The sequence below is a fragment of the Furipterus horrens genome, unplaced genomic scaffold (assembly GCF_987537825.1).
Source record: "Furipterus horrens unplaced genomic scaffold, mFurHor1.1.pri manual_scaffold_5, whole genome shotgun sequence".
In the NCBI taxonomy this organism is placed as follows: domain Eukaryota; kingdom Metazoa; phylum Chordata; class Mammalia; order Chiroptera; family Furipteridae; genus Furipterus; species Furipterus horrens.
In genome coordinates, this window is record NW_028327175.1 from 119,739,955 (window position 1) to 119,767,315 (window position 27,361).

Sequence of the window (27,361 nt, forward strand, 5' to 3'; positions counted from 1 at the left end):
TATGGCCTGGATATTGGGAAATAAAAATAGCTCTAAAGGCATTACTGGAACAGTGGAGGAAATCTGAATTTGGCCTTTGGATTAGTGACTGGTATTGTATGGGTTGAACTGCCTGCTGCCTTTGGCCTGTGATGAGAGCAGAGCCACTGTGAGTTACAAATAAAGGAGTGATACCTCACTTCAGCCTTAGCACCTGGGATAGGAGGAGGAGCTGTCAGCCAGTCTGAGAACCTGCCTCCAGCATCCACAGAGGGGCAGGCAGGCAGGGCTCTACCTGATCACCTTCTAAGAAGTGAAAGGTGGAGAAGCTGACAAGTAACATTTCAAAGTGCCTGGGTATACAGATCTCTTAAAGACCCTGATTTTAATTCTTTTGGATACATACCAAGAAATGAAATAACTGGGTCATACAGTAATTCTGTTTTAATTTTTAGGAGTTACTATACTGTGTTCCATAGTGGTTACACCATTTTACATTCCCACCAGCAGCGCCCAAGTTTCCATAGAAATTGAAAATACAAAATAGAAGCAGAGGCATGGAAACAAGGAACAGACTGACAGTGGCCTGAGGGGAGGTGGGAAGGGGAGAAGTGGGGAAAGAAGGGAAGGGTCTAGTCAAGGAACTAATATAAGTGACCCACGGACATGGACAACAGGGTGGGGATTGACTGTGTGAAAGGGGGGAGGTGGGCAGGGCAGGGGAGAGCAGTGGGGGGGAAATGGGACAGCTATAATAAAACAACAATAAAAAAAAGAAAAAGAAAGTAAAAAGAAAATAACCACCAATGTAGAATTCTAACCCAGTGAAAATGTCTTTCAAGAATGAAGGGGAAATACAGTTTCAGACCGACAAACACTGAGAAAGTTGTCATCAGCAGCCTCTAACTAAAGGAGATACTTAAGGATGTTCTTCAGGCAGAAGGAAAATATTCTCAGGTAGAAACTCCTGGAGGCAGAGAGGAAAGGACAAATATATGAATCACTCTAGGTGACTCTCAACTGGTAAAACAATACTAATAATGTCCTGTGGGATTTAAGACATATATAGAATTAAAATAAAGTATGCCAGGCAGCACATTAGTGTGGGGTTGGGGGAGGTGAATGGAGGGAATTCTGACCTGTGCTGCCTGGGAAGAGGTAAATGCACTTGATTGAACTTTGATACATCAAGGTTACCTATTGTCATCTTTATGGGAATCACTATCAGAATAGTAAAAGGAGAATAGTAAAAGGGTTTAGTTTGTTAGAGAGAGGAGATAGAACATGAAAAATACTCAAAAAGAAGACAAGAAAGAACAAAAGAAAATAGAACAGATGTGACAAACAGAAGGCAAGTTAAGATACTGGCCCCATTCTCAGAAATCACACTAAATGCAGCAGGACTGACTGATGTAATTGAAAGAAAAAACTGTCAAACTGGATCTTAACAAAGACACAAGTCAGAGAACATAGAAAAGTTAAATGTGAAAGATGGAAAATGAAAGTCCTGCGAACAACAGCCAAAGAGCAGTCAACACAGGCAGGGCGAGGGCCCAGGGGGCATGTTTGTGTGGGTCTCGTTAGGTTTTATTCTGAGTACTTTGAAAGCTCCAGAGGAGCTGGACATTTCCCTCGGTGCACCACTTGGGGTGTTGGCCATATTTGCTGTGCCCATATTAATGTGGTAGTTTGTGTGTGCTTACCATCACACATATGCATATACACGCACACACACTTCCCTTCTGCCTCTGGTCCTGGAGTCCCTAGTCCCTCACATGACATTTCCTCACAGACCACTAGCCAGAATTTTCTTTGTCACATCAGCTTGCAGTGAAAGACCAGCAGCTCTATTTTCCATGGCAAGAGGTGAGCACTAACCTGTCCCCAAGAGCCAGCTTTACTTTTTTTTTCTTTTTAAGGTTTTATTTATTCATTTCCAAAGAGAGAGGAAGTGAGGGAGAAAGAGAGGGAGAGAGAAACATCGATGTGTGAGAGAATCGATTCGTTGCCTCTTGGATGCCCACAAGCGGCTGCAGCCCAGGCACGTTCTCTGACTGGGAATCAAACCACTGACCCTTAGATTTGCAGGCTGGCGCTCAACCCACTGAGCCACACCAGCCAGGGCCAGCTTCACTTTTAACACATTGTATGCAGGACACAGAAAATTACATTTTTTGCAAACTGTGCGTAGAGTGCCTTTATTTTTCATAATAACGATGAAGGATACATTCTAAGGTAAGAAAATAAAAGTTTCATAAAGAAGATTCACAGTCGTTTTCAATTTATAGTGATTTTATATAACTACAGAATTCATGTGCATATTTCAAACAATCTCCTGCTCCCACCATGATGTGTGGGCGCAAAACGCCTGCATACGGTGTATTAAAAGGTAAGTAGGTGGTGATAGCACTTCCTCCCTTCTATTGTCTCTTCCCTTTGTTCTCGGAACTTGGAGTGCATGTATGTAGTGGGATTTGCTCTGCACTGGAAGCTATAGAAAATTAAGAATCCATGTTTTCCCTGCTTATCAACTTAAAGATGAATTTTCTGTATGTGTGAAAGGCATGTCTGGGAGCTGTCAGAGGAGGAAGGCAGACAGACTTGGACACATTAAAGTTTGAGGCTTGGTCCTGCCCGACGTGGCTCCTGCCCCATGGGGGAAGGCAAAGGTGGGCGCATGCGGTTGTGCAGGGCTCTTCAGTATGATCTGTGGGCTTGTGCTTTCATAATGTAAGTGCTGTGACATCTTTTTCTCTTTGAGTTTTTTTGTTTATTTAATCAAATGGGTGTTTTTAAAAAGTTAACAAAATTTAACATTCCTTAAATGTAAAAAGGAAATTGAAAAACAGTTTAGTACTTAAGCTATAATTTGAATCTCAGTACAGTGGCTGTTAGGGTACACTATTAATGGTGTTTTTTTTTAATGGTTTTATTTTATTTTATTTTTTATATTTTATTTTTTTAGAACAACTCAGCAAAATAAAATTCTGGTGTATTGGTGGGACAACATTGTTTCACACATATGTCAAACAGGCCAAAAAAAAATAAACAGCAACTTCATAGACAAAAAGAGGGGGGAAAAAAAACAACCTTTTATCTTTGGCCTTTTAACTCTCTAATACAAAACAACTACTTATTGTACAGCTAAGTACTTACACAGAAAGTTACTGGAATGCTCGGAATAAGATTGTCTTTTTTGTTGTTGTTTTTGCTTTTTTTACAAGGTTTTTTTTTCTCCTTTGAGATTATAATGAACATGGTCACACCACAAATAAAGTTAGAAGTAGGACAGAGAGTGCTCCACAGGCTGGTTTGGTCATCCCGAGATCATTAAAAATGGCTGACCCCTAACAATATGTACAAAAATATAAAATGTAAATAAAAAATACAAACAAATTTTCCTTTTTAAAGTACTTTTAAGAAAAAAAGCAGGGCCTTGGGAGTTTTGGTTTTTTTCCTCCCCAGTTATAAATTCATGTGTGGTTTTGGGTGGATGGTAGAGAGCGCATGTCATCTGCGGGTGGCGCTGCCCCGGCAGGCAGGCGGGTGGGACTCTACTCGAAGGTAACCATGTTTAGATTCTGAGTCAGGAAGTGGAGGGTGAATAGGTCACAGCAGCCTTTTTTTAAGTTTAACTTTTCCTTTTTTGCTGTCTAGTTGTCCTCATCTGTCTTCTGCTTCTTGGTGTCTACATCGTCATCCTCATCATTGTCAGCTGTCGTTTGCCCATAGCTGCCTCAGCCTCCTCATCTTCATCTCCATCCTCTTCCTCACCATCACCTTCCTCCTCCTCCTCCCTTCCTTCTTTCTCTTCTTCATCTACCTCATTGTCAGCCTCCTGCTCCCCATTTTCCTCATTCTCAGCATTGCCTTTAGCAGGTGCATCTCTTCCATTCTCTGCCTCCTGCACAACTTCCTTCTTCTCCTTTAAGTCCTGACATGGTGGGCACACTGGTGATCCTATGCAGCGGATTTCTAAAAAAAGTGAGAGTTTGAGGACTCTGGCGAAAACTGCCGGAGTCCGCAGCGACTGAGGAGGAGGCGCGCAGTGGAGGTGTATGCAGCGAGTGGTGAGGCAAACACAGGAACAACGCAAAGATGGCTTTTCAGAGCAGTCAGTGGGTCGGTTTTATTTTTTATGTGCCAAAAGAATAACTGTCATTTAAAAAATAATAGTTTCGATACTTAAAGAAGGTGAAGTTGCAAACTTGTGCCATTTTGTCTGGTCTGAGTCAGATACAGTCTAGAAAAAGAGGTGTAATCAGAGAAGACCCAGGGACAGACTGTCCTTATCGCTGAAGATGTACTCGTCCGTCCCATTAGTCTTTGGGACATGTTCCCGGGATCCTTCGTAGCCCTGCCTCTGCCCTCATTGGGCCAGAACATGTTAGTGCCTCCAAGGATGCCCTCAAGCTGCATTGGGTGGGTCAGAAATGCTTTTTGTGGTGTTGGACAGTGACTTACCCCCTGGGTGCTGTTCCCCCTCTGTGGTGCCAGCATGATGAGCATCTGCTTCCTGAGCTGGCAGGTTATATGCCCAAGTTACTGTCTACCGCTGTGACCTCAAAGGCTGGAATAGGAGGAGCACTGACCATAGCTGGCACTGTTTTGGTGTTAGTGGCCTCAGGTGCTGCTCTTGCCAAGGCCCCCAGGGAAGATGGCCCTCATTTGGGGGCCTGCCTTCCAGCCCACTGTAGCCTTTGTGACAGCCCCATGTATCCTCTGTGACAGGAATCCAAGATGCCAAAATACCTTGTCCCACGGTCTTGTTAAAGCACCATTTTCTAGGTGTGTTCGTGACATGAAACAAGGATTCCAGAAGGTTCTGTTCATCAGGCAGTGAGTATCCACAGGGGTTCTGTCAGCTTAGAAACAATCTGGTCTCTCCTCTTTCTACATGGAGGACACTGAAGTCCGAAGGACAAGGCGACTTGTCCCAGGTCCTGGCAGTCAGTGCAGGCTGTAATTCACCAGTACAGCAATTGCTCAAGTACTGTCAGCAGCAACTGTAATCAGAAGTGAGGATGGGGCTGTGAGGACTGTGACTGGGGCCCAATGTGCACATCACTGAGCATTCAGCACGAAAACACCAACCTCCTGCACAGACATCGGGGCCTTCAGAGAACGATAGTCCTTTCTGACTTCAGCATGACTATGGAGACCTGACAGATGCAGGGCAGAGTCTTTGGGAAGAAGAGGTGGTGTTGGGTCAGGAAAGCTAATGTGTAGATAGATCAGTGGATTAGTGTAGACGCCAAAATGGATGCATGTGTGACAGAAGTTCAGATATAATGCAGAGAAAGATTCAGTACTTAGTGCTAACAACTAGCTTTTCATTTTGTTATAAGAAAGTGAACTAGATTTTACATACAGATTCATTTTAGGTAAAGATCTAAATTTTAAAAAAACTGAAGCATTTGAAGATATATAGAAGAATATATTTTAAATCTTGGACTAAGGAAGGCCTACCTATGTAAGACAGGAAAATATCTATAAAGGAAGAGGTTGCAAATCTGATTTCATAGAAATAAAACACTTTTGTATGATCAAAGTCAACACAAGGAAAGTTAAAAAGGGAGGGGGAGCGTTTAGGGAAAACATTTTTTTTGCATCTGTAGCCAGAGGTTGATAGTAAAAATATTTAAAGATTGATGTTCCCTGGCTGGTGTGGCTCAGTGGATTGACTGCCAGCCTGCGAACCGAAAGGTCACCAGTTCAATTCCCAGTCAGGGCACATGCCTGGGTTGCCAGCCAGGTCCCCAGTTGATGGTGTGCAAGAGGCAACCACACATTGGTGTTTCTGTCCCTCTCTCCCTCCCTTCCCCCTCTCTAAAAATAAATAAATAAAATCTTAAAAAAAAAAAAAGATTGATGTAAATCACTAAGAAACTCATAAGCAGCACAATGGAAAATGGACAAAAGGTGTGAATAGGTAACTTAGAGAGAAAGGAATTTAAATGACACCCAAAACTGCCAGCCTGCCTGTTAATCAGGGAAATGAAAACTGAAATGAAATGTCACTTTCTGGCTGATGACATGACAAGTGGAGGTGAACTCCACCCAGGAAGCGACTGATTCTAGTAGGAAGTGACTGGAGGGCAGCACGGAGCCAATGTTAAACCCACAGGTACCTTCTCCCCCACTGTCCCCAATGTTCCATCCTGTGGCAGTTCTCAGACTAATGCACAGGAGTCCTGACTGGCTCTGTGACCCCCTTGAAGGGGTCGTGGCCTACTGTCATCAAGCTCTCATGAGAACCACACAGAGTCGTGGGCATCAAGGGTATACTGTTACTATAATACTCAGGTTGGGTGTGCTTTGCAGCAAATAAGTCTGCTCTTTAGAAGAAGGAAGAGCAGAACACCCATGTCCTGTTCCTAGTTACATTCATAAAAACACAAACCCAAATGATAATATGTGTTTACTTACACACCTGCCTCAATGCAGAGGAAAGATCTGGAAGATGCCTAGGGCTTAACTGATCCTCCTGGGGGGATGGGAGGCAGGATGAAGATATCAGCCTTTTTTGTTTGTTTTCTTGAATTGTTTGCATTTGTAGTTCATGTATAAGGATATCCATATGATTCTGAAAATGGATTAATACAAGACATTGGGCTGCTGCTGACGTGCCCTCCTTGTTTGCAGATATGGATCCTGGCGGGAGCCTGTCAACCCCTACTATGTCAACTCCGGCTATGCCCTTGCTCCAGCCACCAGCACCAATGACAGTGAGCAGCAGAGCCTCTCCAGTGATGCAGACAGCCTGTCCCTCACTGACAGCAGTGTGTAAGTCCCCCCTGCCTGGGTGAGTGCAGCAGAGCACAGCAGCCTGTGTCAGTCCCAGCAAGGGGTTTTGTCTTCATGGAAAGTGACTTGTGGCCCTCACCCCAACTTAGTGTTAGTGTATCTGACATACAAATGGACAAGCTGCGTTGTAGGAAGTGTCAGTAAAAGTCCTAACGTAAAACTAGAATTGAGTTTTGCGTTAAGTTGCTTCTCTCTAAGACCGAGGGTACAGAACCTTTGGATGAGGGGAAACCATGGGGTGACGTTGAAACAAATCCCAGGGCTGCCTGGTCTAGGGCACTTTGGTTCTTATTTTCTCTTTGGTTTTTGTAGTCTGGGGCTTCACTTTAAAGATTGGCATTATGTGCCCAGGCTGGTGTGGCTCAGTTGGTTGGAACGTTGTCCCATAAGCCAAAAGGTTGCAGGTTCAATTTCCGGTTGGGGCACATGCCTAGGCTGCGGGTTCAGTCCCCGGTCGGGATGTATACAGGAAGCAGCTGATCGATGTTTCTCTACCTCTCTCTTTTCCTTCCTTCCCCTTTCTCTGAGATCAGTAAGCATGTTCTTGGGTGAGGATGGATGGATAAATAAATAAAGATCGGCACTGGTTAGCAGCCAAGCAGGGCCTTTGCCTACCCAGGCAGATGTGACCCTGGTGCCATCCCTGAAAGGCTGCACTGCTGTGCAGGTGCATTTCTTGTTGACACTGTTCTGCACTTGTCAGTTTTTTTAAATTTAGAAATTATCATACAGTTGACAGTCCCTGTCATTTCACTGTGTGGGGACAGGGAGATGGGAGCAAGAGAGGAAGTTGGTGCAGCTGGTTCTGTGCTGGCCCACTGCCCAGATGTTTCAGAGACTGCAACTGGGGCATCACATGTCTGAGAAGTCTCAGTGACCATACAGAACCACATTGAGCCTCTGTGTCCCTCAGTGGTGACAACATATCTTTCATATCCTCTCCAGGGAAGCCCTCCCATTGTGGAAAACTGTTTTCTGATACCTTCTCCTTCACTTGGCAGGTGGCTTGTTGGCATGCAGGTGCACATTAGAAGCCTGGTGGTGTCAAACACTGTCTTACTAGATCGGGGCATTACCTGTTGCACCTACTGAGGTCATTTGGGGTCTTGACCTTGCTGCTCATAATGTCAGGCTTGCCCAGCTTTCAGTCCTTTTGCCATTCGCCACCTGACCAGTAGCACTGATAGGAAGTATCTACTCAGGGTAGGAACCTAGGGGTAGGGACTAACTCCTGGGCATCCTTCAGTGTCAGGGCCAGGAAGCCTTTGGCTGTGACAGTGAGCAGGTATGAGCCCACTGACCACAGTCTTCAGGGTCCTTTCCCCACAAGACTGAGACCGAATAAGGTTATAGCCAGAACTCCCAGCTGGTCTGGGGAAGCAGCTGTCAAGTGGTCACAGGGACACTTATTCCCCATCCAGTTTGAAAAGTTTGAGGAGTCATAGATTTAAATAAGAAAGAAAAAAAAGTCTGCTAAAGCCATATTTTTGTAGGTGAATACATGCTTTTAAATTGTGTACCACTTTTTATAGTTTATGCCTTTCAATGCCTGTCTTTTTAAAAAATCTCATTTATAAACATTCTTGAATATGTTGTTGATTGATCCTCTTAAAATTCTCAAAACCAGTCATAGTAGTAGAAATTCAGTCAATATTTGTTAAATGAATGTTTGGGCAATTGAACTTCAGGTCAAGATGGTGGCTTAGGCCGACATGGCTCACTTCTTCACACAACCACATCAAAATTAGAACTAAAATGCAGAAAAGCTATCACTCAGAACTGTCAGAAGTCGAGCTGAATGGAAGACTGACAACTACGGAATTAAAGAAACTACATCCATCCAGACTTGAAGAAGGGGCGCAGATATGGAATGGGCTGGTCCCACTCTCACGTGTGGTGGATAGAAACTCAAGACAGATATCTCAGGAGTGAGGAGTCCCAGCTCCACACCAGGCCCCCCAGCCCAGGGTTCCAGTGACAAGAAGATAAGTCCCCATAACTTCTGGCTGCAAACACCAGGATTGAGTCGGTGGAAGAAACTTCTGGACCCCCAAGCAGTTCCTCTTAAAGAATCTGGACATGTACTCACGTACTCAGACTCACTCCCTCTGAGTTCCAGCACCAGGGTAGCAGCTTAAAAAGCACCAGTGACGTACAGGGAGAAACTGAAGTGTCTGGCATCAAGGTGAGCAGAGGTGATTGTCTCTTTTCTGAGCCCTACCCCTACAGAGCCACTGAGCTGGCAATCTGGTGCCAAATCTCAGACTCCATCAACCTGGCTAACACTGTTTGACCACTTTGGAGATCCCTAGAGACTCTGTCCCACCTAACTTATAGGCCCACCCAAGTTCCTTTTCCATATAAATGGCTGGCCTTGGCTCATGCTTCACAACTTCCTAAATGCTCTCAAACAAGCAACAGCTGACCTCAGTGAGCCCCAGGCCCAGCACTAGCAGCAGCCAGCCTAGATTCACAGCTTGGCTTCGCCTGGGAATCTCCAAGCCCAGCACATGTATCAGCCATCTCAGATTGCTTTATAGCTCAGGCAGTGCGGCCACGGGCAAAACACAGGTGGGGGCTACCCTTGGCCTCCACCACCTGAGAAACCTCAGGGCCAGTGCACCCAGTGGACAGCTACAGACCACGTCAGAGCACCACCACCCTGCACCTGCACAACTGATCCACCGCAGAAGGCAGAGGTTGTTGGTAAGTGGTCACAGCCAGTCCTTGCAGCTGACTGGCCTGGGTAAATACTTCTCATTTACCTGACAACAGCAACCAAAGCTCAACTACAAGAGGAGGGTGTACTCAGCCCACACAAAGGGCGCACCTTGAGTACCCAGCTTGGGTGATAGAGGAGGCTGTTACACTGGACCCTATAGGACATCTACTACATTAGGCCACACTACCAAGACACAGGGAGGCTGCCAAAATGAGGGGATTAAAAAAAATAGGGCCCAAATGAAAGAACAGATCAGAACTCCAGAAAAAGAGCTAAACAGCAAGAAGAAGAAAAAATTTTTAAAAAAAGAAGGCTAAGGAGCCTCTGGGACATGTTCAAATGTACCACCTTCCAAATCATAGGGGTGCTGGAAGGAGAAGAGAAAGAGCAAGAAATTGAAAACTTGTTTGAAAAAATAATGAAAGAAAACTTCCCTAATTTGGTGAAAGAAGTAGACATATAAGTCCAGGAAGCACAGAGTCCCAAACAAGGACCACACCAAAACACATCATAATTAAAATGCCAAAGGTGAAAGATGAAGAGAGAATCTTAAAAGCAGCAAGAGAAAAGCAGTTTGTTACCTACAGGGGAGTTCCCATAAGACTGTCAGCTGATTTCTCAAAAGAATCTTTGCAGGCTAGAAGGGATTGGCAAGAAATAGTTGAAGTCATGAAAAGCAGGGACCTACAGCTGACATTGCTCTACTCAGCAAAGCTATCATTTAGAATGGAAGGGCAGATAAAGAGCTTCTCAGACAAGAAAAAACTAAAGGAGTTCATCATCAAACCATTATTAAATGAAATGTTAAAGGGACTTATTAAAGAAAAAGAAGAATATCAAAACTATGAATGATAAAAGGGCAATAAATTCATATCTATCAACAATTGAATCTAAAAAACTAAGCAAACAAGAAGAACAGAGACAAAATCATGTATACAGAGAGCCTTTCAATAGTTGCCAGATGAGAGAGGGTTGTGGAGGAATGGGTGAACAGGTGAGGGGATTAATAAGTACAAACAGGTAGTTACAGGATAGCCATGAGGATGTAAAGTACAATGTAGGAAGTGGAGTAGCAAAGGACTTACATGCATGAGCCACGGACATGAACAATGGTGTGGGGATTGCCTGAGGGAGTGGGGGCTGCTGGGTAGAGGGGTTGAGAAGGGAAAAATCAGGACGGCTGTGATAGCATAATCAATAAAATACAATTTAAAAAATGAATGTTTAAATTTATATTTTATTTTTAAATTATAGTTTACATACAATATTATTTTATTAGTTTCAGGTGTACAGCAAAGTGGTTAGACAATCATATACTTTACAAAGTAGTCCCCCAATATTTCCAGTACCCACCTGTCACCATACAGTTATTAGAACATTACTGACTAGATTCCCAGTGCTGTACTTTATATTCCCGTGACTATTTTGTAACTACCAATGTCTTATTCCCTTCACCTTTTCCTGCAGCCCCTCAGTCCCCCAAACCTCCTCCCCTCTGGCAGCCATCAGTCTGTTCTCTGTACCTATGTGACTGTTTCTATTTTGTTTGTTTATTTTGTTGTTTAGATTCCACATGTAAGTAAAATCATATAGTATTAGCCTTTTGCTGACTGACATTTCCGTTAATATAATACCCTCTAGGTCCATCCATGCTGTAGCAACTGGTAAGATTTCATTATTTTTTATGGCTGAGTAATGTTCCATTGTATATATGTACCACAACTTTTTTATCCACTCGTCTGTTTATGGACACTTGGGAAGCTTACATATCTTGACTGTTGTAAATAACACTGCTATGATGAGAGGGGTGCATATATTCTTTTGAATTAGTGCTTTGGGTTTCTTCAGTTATGTACCCAGAAGTGGAATCGCTGGGTCATAAAGCAGTACCATTTTAAATTTTTTGAGGACTTCCCATGCTATTTTTCATAGTAGCTGCACAAGGATTCCCTTTTCTCCATATCCTCACCAACACTTGTTATTTGTTGATTTATTGATGATAGCTATATCTGACAGGTATGAGGTGATATTTCATAGTGGTTTTCATTTGTATTTCTCTGATGATTAATGATGTTGAGCATATTTTCATATGTCTGTTAGCCATCTGTATGTTCTCTTTGGAGAAGTGTCTGTTCAGGTCCTCTGCCCATTATTTGCCTATGTCTTTAAGGATTCTTCTGACACTGAAATTTAGTATACAGGATAGATTATCATAAACTATTTCTGGCCCTGGCTGGTGTGGCTCAATGGATTTGAGTGCTGGCCTGGGAACTAAAAGGTTGCTGGTTCAATTTCCAGTCAGGGCACATGCCTGGGTTGCAGGCCAGGTCCCCAGGTTGGGGCGGGCGAGAGGCTTCCAGTATATGTTTCTCTTGCACATTGATGTTTCTCTCCCGCTTTCTCCCTCCCTTCCCCTCTCTCTAAAAATAAATAAATTAAGAAAAACAAAAAACCTATTACTGAACCAAACTTAGCCAGTCCCCAATCATTGCAAGTCTTGGGCTCTTTCTTCCCTTTTGTTGACCATATGGTGGTGACGTCACTAGATGGAGCTGTCCCATCGGGTTGAGCTTTTATATGTGGTATTTCTCATGGACCATTTCATTTTCTTTTATTTTGAATTTTTAAGATAAAATGTTGACATATTTTTAGCAACTTCTTACTTGAAATTACTACTGGGCTTTCGAGCAGTACTTGCCACAAATATAAAGTATCATGTAAAATAGTTACATCCAGCTGCAGCCCTACAGAGGCCCCACAAGCAGCTGGAAGCACAAGATGTATTGCGTTTATAGCATCTGGTTTTCTTCTTCCCTGACACACCGTTCCTAAAATCAAAGTTAATCTGCCTACACAATTTTCAATTTTCTCTAAAAGTATCTTAATTCTCTCCAAGAAAATATGTTTCCTAAAGGGAAGATTTGAAAGTTTTAAGTATTTTCCCTCTGGTATTCTGTTCATCTGGGTTTATATGGAGTATCAGAAATGTAGGAATAGTCAAGAATTTGTAATGTAAAATGGTGACGTTTGAATAATTATTAGACGCAAAAAATAAGATTGTGTGTTTTATCCCAGTTATTTGTGGGGCAGCTGCACTCAGCATCTCAGCCACATGACAAAAACGACAGACCACTGTAGTAGTTTGTGGACTTTGGCATAGGTGTCTGGGAACAGAGCCTAATCCATAAAGGTGTGTGGCATTTTTAAGTGCCCAATTAAAGTACTATATGAAAAACAGACAAGTTGGTGGTTCAGGACACCTGAACAAAACCCTAGGGGCATGTAAAGACATTTTAAATGTATTTGACTCACTTGTTCCTTTACACCTGTTCTCTTGAGTGCCCCTGAGGCAGTTGTACTGCAGTACCCATTTGGTGCCCTGATAGCCAAGGACACTGAGGCAGTGATAGGGAGAGGCCATCACAGCCTCTCTCTGCCCTGCTTCAAAGCTCATCTTTTCCACCAAGACCAGGGCTCTGAGGAGAATGTTACAGTCCTGCCTGCCCATGAAGTTGCTGAGCTGGCACGTGTGGGACTGCCTCGGACAGGACACACCAAGCCGTGTGCTGGGCAACGAGGGGCAAGGTGGCGGCTTTACTAGGCCATCCTGCAGTTAAACTATGGTTGGAGTCATCCTGGCTACATGTTTACGTCAGCCTGACAGTAAGAGCAGCCCTGTGTTGGCAGTGTGGCCTCCCTTGCGGGCAGTGCTTGGGAAGGAGTCAAGAGGGTCAGGATCCCACATACACATTCTCTGCACCATGGAGAGCAGGGAGGCCCAGTGAGGCTCCTTCAGTGGGAAGGAAGTGGGAACCCAGAGAAACCACTAGTTGTCCTGGGCTGGGTTTTAGTGTATCTTCTTGTACCCTGGCTCTGGATAGCCACAGAGCTCCTCAGAGTAGCTTTTATTTTTATTTATTTATTTATTTTTAAAGTATATTTTATTATGTTGTTACAGTAGTCCCAATTTTATCCCCCTTGCTCCCCTCTGCCCAGTACCCCGCTTACCTCCGCCCAGTACCCCGCTTCCGTCCAGCAATTCCAACCCCCCTTAGTTCATGTCCATGGGTCATGCTTATAAGTTCTTTGGCCTCACCCTTTCCTATATTATTCTTAACTTCCCCCTGTTTATTTTGTACCAACCAATTATGCTTGTTAATCCCTGTACCATTTCCCCCTTTTTCTCCCTTCCCCTTCAGCTGATCCCCATACCTATGAATCTGTTCCTATTCTGGTTTGCTTAGTTGGATTTTGTTTTTATTTTTGATTCAGTTGTTGATAGTTGTGAGTTTGTTGTCATTTTAGTGTTCATAATTTTTATCTTTTTTCTTAAGTAAGTCCCCTTGACATTTCATTAAATAGTATCTTGGTGATGATGAACTCTTTTAGCTTTACCTTGTCTGGGAAGCACTTCATCTGCCCTTCCATTTTAAATGATAGCTTTGCTGGATAGAGTAATCTTGATTGTAGGTCCTTGCTTTTCATCAGATTGAATACTGCTTGCCAGTCCCTTCTTGCCTGCAAAGTGTCCCTTGAGAAATCAGCTGATAGTCCCATAGGCACTCTTTTATAGGCATCTCTCCTCTTCTCTCTTGCTCCTTTTAGGATTCCCTCTTTATCTTTCACCTTTGGCATTTTAATGATGATGTGTCTTGGTGTGGTCCCCTCTGGGTCCAGCTCGCCCGGGACTCTCTGTGCTTCCTGGACTTGTATGTCTATTTCATTCGCCAAATTTGGGAAGTTTTCCTTCATTGTTTTTTTACTTAAGCTTTCAATTTCTTGCTCTTCCTCTTCTCCTTCTGGGACCCTATGATTCAGATGTTGGCATGTTTAAAGTTGTCCCAGAGGTTCCTAAGCCTCTCATTTTTTTTCAATTCTTGTTTCCTCATTCTGTACTGGTTGACTATTTTTTTTCTTCCTTATGTTCCAAATCATTGATTTGAACTTTGGTTTCCTTCCCTTCACCATTGGTTTTGTGTGTATTTTCCTTTGTTTCATTTAGCATAGCCTTCACTTCTTCCCTTATGCGTCTGTTATAGTTAAGCATATCTGTCAAGCCTGTGACCATCTTTATCACCAGTGTTTTGAACTCTACGTTTATTAGATTGGCTATCTCCTCATCTGTTAGGTTGGCTATCTCCTCATCGCTTAGTTCTCCCCTGGAACTTTGATCCATTCCGTCTTTTGGGCCATACTTCTCTGTCTCCTCATCTTGAAAGGCTCCTGTGCTTGTTTGCCTCTGCGTCCCAGGTAGAGCTGTCGCTCCTGTTACATTGTAAGGGGCAGCGCCTTAGATATTCATCTACATGGCGACCCAGTTCACCACGTTGTGGCGTTGTGTGTGGCAGAAGGGTATGAGGGAACAATGCCACTTGTTCAGCACTCGCCCCTTTTCTAGGAACTTCTCCCACTTCTGTATGGGACTGGCACCCCTCTAGTTGTTGCTCTGGCTGTCATTCCCAGAATGGGTGGGTCTGAGGATGTTCTAGGACCGTGGGGGCCCTTTAAACAAGCGGGCTCTGCTGAGAGACTGGCAGTTTCTTCCTCTGCCCCAACCCCCACTGGTTTGCTCAGTCAAAAGCAGTGAGGCTTTATTTTCCCCGGCGCTGATACCATGAACTGTGCAGTCTGGTCTGGTGCTGGGAGTTCTCCCCAGGTGTCCCTCCCGACTTTTTAAAACATGTGACTGCGCTTTCCGCCAGTCTGCTGCTGCCGCCACCACACCGAGTCCTCTCCACCCGGCTCTGCCCCTCCTACCTGTCCGAATGAGTATTTCTTCTTTATATCTTTGTTTGTTGGACTTCGATGCAGCTCGAAATTCTGGAACTTCTGGTTGTCTCTAGTTTTGATGTAGCTGTATTCCTTCCTAGTTGTGGAGGGAGACACAGCTTGTCTGTCTAAGCCTCCATCTTGCCTGGAATTCCCCCCAGGGTAGTTTTTAAATGGCAGGGATAGGACTGCAGACTTTTAAGAGATTGCACATGTGCAGTGAATTATGTGTGAAATCTGGCATCTGGAGTAAGTGCATTTAGTTATCTTAAAGACTATATAATTTGATTTATATTTTTACCATAATTTTCAAAAAAGTTCATAGCTAAAATTTACGTCAAGAAAACTAATTTGAGTATCTCAGAGAGAGTGCCCTGCCTGACCAATTTACCCTGGAAAAAGTAGAATAATGGAACTTTGGAAATCTCTTCTACTGTGGTCTAGATTGTCTTCGCTGCCCGGTTTGCAGCCCTCAACTGTTTTCCATCCATGTAGAGCACCTCTCCCAGGTAGGCACACCAAGTCCTGCCTGGGCAATAAAGCAGGGGTCAGCAAATGTTTTCTGTAAAGAACCATTAGCAAATATTTTAGGCTTTATGGCCACATGCAGTCTCTGGCATATACTCCTCCCTCGCTTTAAAAATGTAAAAACCTTTCGTAGTTATCAGGCCTTAGAAAACCAGGCCCCACAGGCCCTGCCCATGGTAAAGCCAGCACAGCTGTGCTTTGTGGACTTGCCCTATGTGTACTCATGTCAGGCTTTTTTTTTTTTTTTTTTTGGCAGGGATGGAATCCCACCCTACAGGATCCGCAAGCAGCACCGCCGGGAGATGCAAGAGAGTGTCCAGGTCAATGGGCGGGTTCCTCTACCTCATATTCCTGTAAGTTCCACTGCATAGTCATCACCCTTTCTGTCCGTGAGTTTGGGACACACCAGTCATCTCAGACCTGTGCCCATCTCTTTTCCCCAGTCCAACTAAGCTGCTTTGGCCATGGCCAGGGGGAAAGGCACCTGTGTTCCTGTGAGCTCAGCTCAGGGTCAGGTATATCATGGCCACACTTGGTCACACCCTACAGGCTAAAGGGGGAGGCTGGTAGGGTCCAGCCTGCAGAGTCAGTTCTGAAGAGAAGGGAATGTCCTTATGCAGTGTCCACTGTGCAGTCTTTTCTCACTATGTTGAGGAGATGATTTTCCTTGAGGTGGGAGAGCAGCTCTAAGTCTTCCTTGCAAACTCAGCATCTAGGCCTGGCTCTTGCTCGGCTACCTGACTATGGCTTTGTCAGAAAGCCTGGAAGTGTCTCAGGTGCTCCCATCCCGAGTTATTGTGAGTGCTTCCTTGTTCAAGATGAAATGAGGCATCAGCTTTTCTGTGGCTGAATGGTGGGAGTTAACACATGGGCATCCTGACTTCAGAGCTGCCTCAGCTTCACCACTTAGATAAAAATTAAAAGGTGATAGCAGTTCTGCTTGTGGGGGTTCACAGAACCCAGCGTTAAGCAGGGCAGGGCGCAGCTTGTCTCCACCTGCAGAGAGTTTCTTTGTTGATGAACAGACTGATTAGCTTTTCTTATTTTGACACAATGACTTCGAACAGGAAAGTCTTTTAGGGGAAGATAAGAAAAACTTTCCAGTAGCATTTTCAACCCATTGGTAACTGCAGCATCCAAGGGCAACTCAGGCCACTAATTTGCAGTTTCTGGGCAGGGAAAGTGGTTATTTCTTGGGATCACAGAACACATCCATCCTTAATCAGGATTCCTTGATTAGGGTCTCTGGAGGTACTTTAATTTCCAAATAAGAAAAATGATTGTTTGTGGTTGAAAAGAAAAGATATTGGTTTGTCCTTCTGGGAAAAAAATGGTCAAACACTTTATCACTTCCCTTGGCACAGATTTGGCCTACTCTAGGCACTGATGGCATCTGCTTTGGGAAAAGTGGAAGACACTGTGGGTGGAGTGTATGTACACGTGTTTGTGTGCACGTGTGTGTGTGCTGCAGGTGACTTGGGAAGCACCGAGCCTTACTTGTGTCATCTGGAGCAGCCTAGGTCTGAGCCAAGACGGTCACTACAAGCATCTTTACCCTCACAAATAACTCCTCACAATATATTTTCTCACGATGGGAAAAAGCAGGTTCTGGGGAGGACCTGCCAGGCCTTCCTGAGTCAGGAGTTGGGTGCTGTCATCAGTGTCAGGACAGATGGACACTACCCCTTTGAGGAGAGGGATAACGGCCCAGTGCCCCAGTGCCTCCTGCCAGGACGTCTCCAGGACATAAGAAATGGCTCTGTTGTCTGTTCAATTGCCCCACTCCTTCCAGGGTCTCCTCACTGGCCCAGTCCCCTGGGGCTCACCAGCCATGCCCACCTTCTCTCTAGAAGCACTAGACACCTGACTGCCCCTTCTTGGATCTGGTCTCATCTCCAGCACACATCCCTGCCTGGTATTGGGCACTGCCAGGCCTTCCACACCAACTTTTTTCACCCCCAAAGCATCAGCCGGTGTCCTGGTTTGTCCTCAGCTCCTTTCCCTCTCCAGGCCCCTCAAAGGTTTCTGTGGCTCACTCTGAATCCATCATGGTCAGCATCAGCCCCACAATGGATGTTTATCTCTGAACCCTTCATGTAATTTTTAAATCAAATCTTACAAGTTTCTGTGGTGGTATTAGGTATTGTCTGTACTCCAGTTTTGCAAATGAGAAACAAGTGAGCAGAATGAAGACAGTGCTCAGAGCCCACCAACAGGAGGCACCACATTCACTCAGGCTCCCATCCTCACCTTGGGTCTTCTCTCCTGGCCTTGTTCCATGTCTTAAGACCAGGGTTCTAAATAGCCACTGTCCATCCACAGAACTCATCCACCTCTTTCCTCCACCTGTCTTCCTTCCTCATCCAAGGCCCCTCCAGACCCTCCCCCTCCTAAGCCTTCCCTCACCTACACTTTGATTGCTTAGATTTTTAAAACATGTTTTGCTATAAAGGACATTGGGACAGCTGGTGAAATTGGAGGAATATCTGCTAATTAAGTAACAATAGTATATCAGAGTTCTTTTTTATTTTTTAATGTCCTGTTGTAGGTTTTTTTTTTTTAATGTCTTGGGCTATTGGTATTTTTTAAATATATATATTTATATATATAGATAGATACATGTATATATATTTACATATATATTTTTAGAGATTTTATTGGTTTATTTTTTAGAAGGAAAGAGAAGGAAAGAAACATTAACATGTAAGAGAAATATTAATCGGTTGCCTTTCACATGCCCCCAGCTAGGAATCTGTCCCACAACCCAGGCATGTGCCCTGACTGGGAATTGAACCGGTATCCTTTTGGTCCACAGGCCAGCGCTCAATCCACTGAGCCACACCAGCCAAGCATATTTTTTAAATATATTTTTTAAAGTTTTTAAAGTTATTTTAGAGAGAAAGAAACATTGATTTGTTGTTCCACTTATTTAAGCACTCATTGGTTATTTCCTGTATGTCCCCTGACTGGGAATTGAACCCACAACCTTGGCGTATCTGGATGGTACTCTAACCAACTTAGCTACTGCCCTGAGTTATTGTTAAATACACTCTAAAGTGTTTAGGAGTAAGTAGTCATCATATGTGCTGTTCTTGACTTGATCAGAGAAGTGTGTGTGTCTATATGTGTGCACATGTGCATTGTGTCTGTGTGTGTGAGAGAGAGAACGACAGTGTGAGAGAAATATCAGCAGTTGGGGCATCTGGACAGGAGTTCTTGTGCTGTTCTTGTAACTGTTTTAAATTTGAAATTACTTCAAAATAAAGCTATCCCCTCCAAAGGAGTTATACAGTGTATCACTATAAAATACATTGCAGAATTATATTCTTAGAAAAGGAAAGTCCTTCATAGTCCTCCTTTGTGCCTGACTTTTTTCCTGTACCCTGAATTTTATGTCTGCCAACCCTGCAATAGCCTGGTCATTGCACACCTAAGTGCCAGAGGCTGCTGCCCTCTTGTGTGCAGGGCAGGCACTACAGGGAGCGGATCGGTCCTGCAGGTGCTCTTTTTTTTTAGGCTCTGTCTCCCTTCTCTCCCTCCTCTGTGGTCTTTGCAGCTCTACCTGTCCAGACCCCAGGCCTCACTGGGTCTTGGCCTGGCCAATCGTATTAGAAGCCCTTTTTGGGGTCAGTCTCGGGAGGCCCTCTGTGCGGAGCATACTCACAGGATCCTGCCAGTTGTTGCCCTGATGACCTGACCCCAGGAGACCAACTTCTGCTCTGCTCAATGTCTAATTCTGTGGCTGTGGGAGCCGCTGCTTCGGTCTCACCCCTGAATCAGGGCGGGGTGAAGGAGATACTAGTTCGATGAGAAAAGGGGACATGGGGAGGTTGATTCCCAGGTGAAAGGGGGGAAAAAGTTAACACTCACTTTAAAATAAAATTCAGATTGCACATTATTTTCTCTACCCAAAAAGTACTTGAATGCCACATTGGCGCAGAGAACGGTAGTTCAAAGCTGTGCGTGACCAGCTAATCAGTGGTGTCTCCTTGCAGCGTACTTACCGAATACCAAAGGAAATACGTGTGGAGCCCCAGAAGTTTGCTGCGGAGCTCATCCACCGCCTGGAGGCTGTGCAGCGGACTCGGGAGGCAGAGGAAAAGCTGGAGGAGCGACTGAAGCGTGTGCGTATGGTGAGTGAGTCTCAGTCAGGGAGGGCATGCACATCGTAGTTTTTGAGTTATTTTATTACAGTTTCAGGCCCCAAGGGGCCTCCTCCAAGTTCTCTCAGAGCCCCCTTCTCCCTACTTAACTACACACTGGCTCCTCACATGCTTTGACCTGTCTTGGTGGCTAGCCAAGTCATGCTGTCCTATGATGCATATCCCTTGCACAGCACCCCACCCCTATTCCTTTTCTGGGCTGTCTCCCTGGGAAGAGGTCCTTATGGTGGGGCCCTGAGCCTGGGCCTACGGAACGACCAGCAGGTGTCAGCAGTGGCATTGGATGCCGAGGTTGGGGTTCCTGTTCAACCACTTGTGGGAAGACAGTTAAGAGGGAAGCCAAGACAACTCCCAGTTGTCATCCCCAAAGTAGTCACCACACTGAGGCAATACCAGTTCATCTTGGGGAGATTTGGCACAGGACATACCCACAGTGCAGACTAACAAGCCTTTCTGGTTACCCAACCCAGCTTCCTTCCTGCTGTCCTCCCCTTGGTGCCCCATGCTCACTTCCCTCTGCTGAGATCCTTTGGACCAGACACCTGACCCCACGGATGAGCACACCTGTCTTGCTGACCACATCCCCTGCACCCCACATGCCTCCTTGACATGTGGAGCTAAAATTTCCCTTGAGTGCTGGTAGATGGAGGCTCCTCACAATCACTGCTGGTTCCTGGGCCACATGCATCTGTGTAGAGCACCTCAGAATACAGAATGGCTTTAGGTGTGGATATACGCTTGTTTATCTTGTCTTTTGACAGGTAGCCTCACTTGATGAAATGTTGAAGAAATTTAATAATATTTGTAATTCATTTGCTTAAATACCTTTCTGTCCATAACTGCAGAAGAACTACCTTGTTTTTGTTGTCCCATGTGTCAGTCTACAAGATTCACTTCCATACACATTCAGGGGCATCAGGGCTGTGACACAGTGAGAACTGTGCCCCTGGAGTGAGGCCTTTCCTGTGCCCCTTGTACTTCCTCGCTTGTTGAACTTTATTCACTGAATCTAGTCACTCCTGCATGCTGTGAGCCTCCATGTCACTGGCAGAGAAGCCCTAACTTTCTCTTAGCAGGTGGGAATTCCCTGCTGTAGGTTAATGCTCACTACCAAGTAAGTGGGTGTCATCCATTCCTTTCTCGATATTTTATGCCTAATACCTAAAACTCAAAAAAGTGATGTTTCTTGAAAGAATTATTTCTCTACCTGATCTCCTAATGTTCCTATTTAAAATACAGAATCTGAGCTCTCCTCAGACCCCATCAGAACCCCCCCCCCAAGAGGGGCTTGCTCTCTTACTTTCCATGTCCCCAGATGAGTTCTGTGCACCTGCAGTCTTGAGCCACTGCCATAAGGGTAGATGTGGGCACAGCAGATAGTCATGCCTTGCGATCTCCTTTCCTGCACACCCTGGCACTGCACACAGGGAGTCCTGCTGGCTGTGTCTTACAGCTGAGATCCTGGGTTTCAGAGCTCCCTTATGGGATGCCCAGCTTCCAGCCAGGGGCCATGGCTCCCTCTGTCTTCCCCTCACATCAAGACAGCAGGTAAATTTCAAATAACATGTCAGAACCCATGATTCATGGTAGGTACCAGGAAGACAGACCTGAGAGTAAGATAAATAGCTAGATGGTGGTGATCTCCAGGGAGGAATTTGCATGAAAGTATTTTTAAACACTTATGCACACACACACACAAATTAAGTTTTCTTACCAGCATCTTTTCCCCTCCTTCCCTCATGGTGATTGGGTGACGCTCACTCCGACAGAGCAGGTACCAGCTTCAGGGCTTCACGTATGTTGACCGGCTATCCTCCCCACAGTTCCCACAATTCAGTGATCTGTTCCAGGTCATTCAGCAGGGCACCCACCATGTTACGTTCTAGTGAGGGCAAGGGTGAGACCTCTTTGACCTGGAGGGAGTGGCTCTTGGGAGCCAGGTAGAGCCAGGCCATCTGGCAGGAGTCAAGGACACAAGGTGTGTACTCTCCTTGGCCAGCTCTTTCTCAAGTCCATCAGAAGCCTTACTGAATAATTGAAGGAATAGCTAGCCTTTGAATAGCCGCCTCTGAACAAACAAAAGCAGGAAACAGAGTCACTGTGAAATATGGACTACTTTAGCAGGAACTAAATTCTGGTGTGCATATTGTGCCAAAATTAGTGTCTTCGTTTGTTTAGCACAGCATTTCCATGGGCATCAGCTCTTTGTGTGATGGTTCCCCTGAGCATATCGCAGTTAACAACCCTTAAAATAAATGTGCTCATGAAATAATGCATGTAACATTTCTTTTAATCCTCACCCAAGGATATGTTCATTGACCTTGGTGGGGGTTGGGGTGACATCAGTGTGAGAAACAACTGTCAATTGTCTCCCGTATGTACCCCAATCGGAGATCGAACCTGCGACCTACGTATGTGCCCTTAACAAGATTGAACCTGCAACCTTTTAGTATATGAGACGATGTTCCAACTAGCTGAACCACCCAGCCAGGGCGTGTGTGTAATGTTTCTTAAGAGAAGTCTAAGAAAGGAAGAATTCAACACCTTTTTGCTATAGAATTGAGCTACTGTAATTGTTCTGTCAAGTTTTTAGTCTTGGCTCAGTGTCTGTGCGTGCTTGTCCAGATAGGTCAACATCTTGGGCAAGACATTGTGAAGGTAGCTGTGGGTATTCTGTGTGTTTTTCTGATGTCTGATTCAGATGTTTATTTTCTCTGTGGTGTCCTTGGCAGGTGCAAGGCAGCTGTGCCTGGAACCACCACCAGCTCTCAGGAGATAGATTGATCCTAGCACGGTGTTCTTTGATAGAAATGTTCAAATGAACAGCCCTTTGTATTTCTCTGTTACCAGAGCAGGAACTAATTGGCAGGCACATGGCCTCAAGCTCAGGTGGGCTTGCCATAGGCAGTAGCCTGTGGTGGCCTCCAGACATGGGTGCCTAGACTCAAGGTCAGGTGCTCAGGCCCGAAGCTGCTCCAGTGGGTTTGCTCCTTCAGGTGTCCCTTAAGTCCTCCTGTGTGGTACACTACCCAGCAGCTTGTAGTGCAGTCTTTATTACTGTGTGTGATTTGTAATCCAAATAAATCATGCTATAAATAATAGTCCCTTTTTAAAAGGAATAACTACAGAATTTTTAAATAACTTATTGTAAAAGTTTGAAAATAACAGCAAAGAAGAAAATGAAAACTATTAACTGAACAGTTAAATAAATTTATAACACTTCAAAACCATAAAATTGAATTCTTTTTTTTCTTTTTAATATGCTTTATTGTTTATGCTGTTACAGTTGTCCCAGTTTCTTTTCCCTTTGTTCCCCTCCACCTAGTGACCCACCCCCTCCAGTTGTCCCCCCGCTTAGTCCATTGGTTGTGCATATAGTTCTTTTCAACATTTTCCTGTCTACTCCACTCCCTCCTACTAGGCTTCTAAATTCCTGTACCATCACCCTCCCTTTCCCCCTTCCCACCTCCCTGTTGACCTCCCCCCAAAATGTTTCCCATACCTATAATTCTTTTTCCACTCTCCTTGCCTACTTAGTCTGCCTTTGTTTCAATTCCCTAGCTTCTGTTCTTGGTTGTTGTGATACAGTTTTCATTTTAATGTTCATAGTTTTGATCCTCCCTCTCCTAAATAAGTCCCTTTAACATCTCATATAACAGTGGTTTGGATCTGATGAACTCCTTCAGTTTTACTTTGTCCTGGAAGCACTTTCTCTGCCCTTCTATTCTGAATGACAGCTTCGCTGGGTAGAGTAATCGTGGTTGTAGGTTTTTGCTTTTCATTCCTTTGAGTATTTCTTGCCAGTCCCTTTTGCCTACAGAGTTTCCTTTGAGAAATCAGCTGATAGTCTTATTGGGACCCCTTTCTATGTAATTCTCTTACTCTTTTGCTGTTTTTAAGATTCTTTCTCTATCCTTAATTTTTGACATTTTGATTATAATGTGTCTTGGTGTGGATCTCCCTGGGTCCAGTTTTTTTGGAACTCTCTGTGCTTCCTGGATCTGTAAGTCTATTTCCTTCTCCAAGTTAGGGAAGTTCTGCTTCATTATTTTTTCACATAATTTTTCAATTTCTAGTTGTTCTTCTTCACCTTCTGACAACCCTATGATTCGGATGTTGACCCGCTTATAGCTGTCCAATAAGTTTCTGAGCCTCTTCTCTCATTCCTCACTTTTTGTTTCTTCTTTCTGCACTGGTTGACTGTTGGTTCCTTCCCTATGTTTCAATTTATTTATTTGATCCCTGGTTTTCTTGCCCTCACCACTAGTTTTGTATGTGTTTTTGTTCATTTCAGCAGGACTAGCCTTCATTCCTTCCCCATCTTGTTTAAGATCTGCTGTTAGGTCTGTAAGCATTATTATAACCAAAGCTCTGAACTGAGCCTCAGAAAGATTTCCTATCTGCTGAGCCGTTAGATTAGATATTTGCTGGCTGGTCAGCTGCATCACCAGGATCTCTATCATGATCTGTGCCATCCTGACCATTTTGTGTTTACCTTTGCTTCCTGGGCAGGGCTGTCACACCGCCTACGCTATAAGGGGCGGAGCCCCGTGCACTCGTCACAACCAGGCAACCCTTCTCACCACGCTGTGGTGTTTTCTGCGGGGGTGGGGGTCCAAGATGGACTCCTGCCGTTCACTCTTTGCTGAGAGACCAGGAGCCTCCTCCTCTGTCCCCACCCCTCCAGGCCTCACAGTCCAAGGCAATGGAGGTCTGCCTTCCCCGGCTTGGAATCGCAAGCTGATGGGTCTGGTCTGTAGCCGGGGTGCTCCCCAGGTGCTTCTTGCCTCCCCCTAAATACGGGTGTCTGTGCTTACCGCTGTCCTGCCACCATCGCCGCAGCTGCTGCCGCCAGCACAGCTTGACCTCTCCTCCCCGGCTTCACCCCTCCTTCCTGTCCAGACGGGCACTACTTCTTTATAACTTCATACGTTCGACTTCCATTTATTTTCTGGAATTTCTGGTTATTTCTGGTTTTGCGGTAGTTATATTGCTTAGTTGTGGAGGAAGATGAAGCGTGTCAGTCTCTGAATTCTTACATATGCAGAACTATAAAGAAAAATTGGATCTCAGCTCAAGATTTGTGCCCCCCACCTCTCAGGGATTCTGAGGTTTCCTCTTGCTTGCTGCTGCTTTAGGGAGTAATGGCTTCAATACTTTCAGTGCCCTGGGAAGACCCCTCAGTGAAAAGTCTGGTTCCTCAGCCCTGCAAAGCAGAGGAGTGTTGAGATGTGGACATGGTATGGGATGTGGGAGTCCAGGAGTCCAAGTCTTTGTTGAGGTGGCTCCAAGCTGTGCCCAGGAGAGGGTACATTCACCCTGCATCTGTTGGTCCCCTTCTGTTGTCCTCTCTCCTCTTTGGTGCTATATTCTACCCTGAGCCTGAACTAATGACATTTAGATTCTTTACATTAGTGAGAAATTTTTTGGTAGACTTTTGGAGATCTTTTTATAATGAAGTACAAATACAGGTACCTGAGGAAGACACCTTGCAGCTGAGAAATTTAATAATGGACTTCCAGCCAAGATGGAAGCATAGGTAGACATGCTTCATCTCTCACACAACCATAAGAAGGATCACAACTGATCTCAAAACAAAAACAACCAGAACTGCCAGAAAATCAAGCTCTGTGGAAGTCCAACAACCAAGGATTTAAAGAAGAAATAGGAGAGGTGGAGATGGGGGAGCTGGGGTGGAGAGGGTGCGGTGTGGCGGTAGTGAGGTGGCAGTGGCTGGCGGAACAAGCAGTCTCACATTTACATATGGCAGATAAAAGCGGGGAGAAACACCTGGGAAGCGATCCCAGCCCCAGGCCAGACCACCCAGCCGAAGATTCTAGCACTGAGAAAAATGGACTCTTGTTGCTTCTGGTTGTGAAAACCAGTGGGGTTGGGGCAGCAGAACAAACTGCCTGTCTCTCAGGAGAGTCCATTTAGAGGGCCCCCAGAGTCCTAGAATGCACACAAGCCCACCCACTCTGGGAACCACCACCAGGGCAACAGCTAGAGGGGCACCCGTCGCATACGGAAACTGGGAAACGGGACAAGTGCTGATCAAGTGGCATTGTTCCCTCTCTGACCCCTTCCCCACATGCAACACCACAAAGTGGTAAAATGGGTTGCCCTTCCCTGGTGAACACGCAAGGCTCTGCCCCTTACAACATCGACAGGTGCATCAAGACGGGGTCAAAGCTGCACTATCTAATACACAGAAACAAACACAGGGAGGCTGCCAAATTGAGGAAACAAAGATATGGCCCAAACAAAAGAACAGATCAAAACTCCAGAAAAAGAACTAAGTGAAACGGAGATAGCCAACCTATCAGATGCAGAATTCAAAACACTGGTTATACGCATGCTCAGAGAACTCAGTTCACTGAGTACGGCAAATGCATAAGGAAGAAATGAAGGCTACATTAAGTGAAATAAAGGAAAATCCACAGGAAATCAATAGTGAAGCAAAGGAAATCAGGGTTCAAATCAATGATTCGGAAATAAGGAAGAAATAAACAGTCAACCAGTACAGAATGAAGAAACAAGGATTCAGAAAACAAGGAGACAATAAGAAGACTCCGGGACGTCTCCAGAAGTGCCAACATCCAAATTAAAGGGATGCGAGAAGGAGAGGAGGAAGAGCAAGACATTTAAAACTTACTTGAAAAAATAATGAAAGAAAACTTCCCTAATTTGGTGAAGGAAATAGACATACAAGTCCAGAAAGCACAGAGAGTCACAAACAAGTTGAACCCAAAGAGAACCACACCAAGACACATCATAATTAAAATGCCAAAGGTTAAAGATAAAGAGAGAATCTTTTTAAAAAGATTTTATTTATTTTTAGAGAGAGGGAAAGGAAGGGAGAAAGAGAGGGAGAGAAACATCATTGTGCAAGAGAAACATAGATTGGTTGCCTCTCGCATGCCCCCAACTGGGTACCTGGCCCGCAACCCAGACATGTGCCCTGACTGGGAATTAAACCAACAGCCCTTCAGTTCACAAGCTGACACTCAGTCCGCTGAGTCGCTGAGTCCCACCAGCCAGGGAGGTAAAGGGAGAATCTTAAAAGCAGTAAGGGAAAAGCAGAGAGTTACCTCCAAAGGAGTTCCTGTAAGACTACTAGCTGATTTCTCAAAAGAAACTTTGCAGGCAGGAAGGGGCTGGCAAGAAGTATTCAGTATGATGAAAAGCAAGGACCTACAACCAAGATTACTCTATCCAGCAAAGCTGTCATTTAGAACGGAAGGGCAGATAAAAGTGCTTCCCAGACAAGGTGAAGCTAAAAGAGTTAATCATCACCAAGCCCTTATTATACAAAGTGTTAAAGGGACTTATTTAAGAAAAAGAAGATCAGAACTATGAACGTTAAAATGACAAACTCAACTATCAACAAGAG

The 27,361-nt window shown here is 44.8% G+C and overlaps 1 protein-coding gene across 5 annotated transcripts in view; it reads left to right on the forward strand.

Moving 5' to 3' along the window:
* The window catches only part of AXIN1 (axin 1), an 85,489-nt gene that overhangs the window by 46,455 nt on the left and 11,673 nt on the right, over window positions 1-27,361 (forward strand). For 2 of the 5 annotated variants that reach the window (XM_090277390.1, XM_090277386.1), the window contains 4 exons: window positions 4,711-4,818; window positions 6,625-6,765; window positions 16,062-16,158; window positions 19,801-19,938. In XM_090277390.1, coding sequence (XP_090133516.1) covers window positions 4,711-4,818; window positions 6,625-6,765; window positions 16,062-16,158; window positions 19,801-19,938 — 484 coding nt within the window. The remainder of the gene's footprint in view (window positions 1-4,710; window positions 4,819-6,624; window positions 6,766-16,061; window positions 16,159-19,800; window positions 19,939-27,361) is intronic. The other 3 variants (XM_090277391.1, XM_090277387.1, XM_090277389.1) reach the window with 2 other exon arrangements.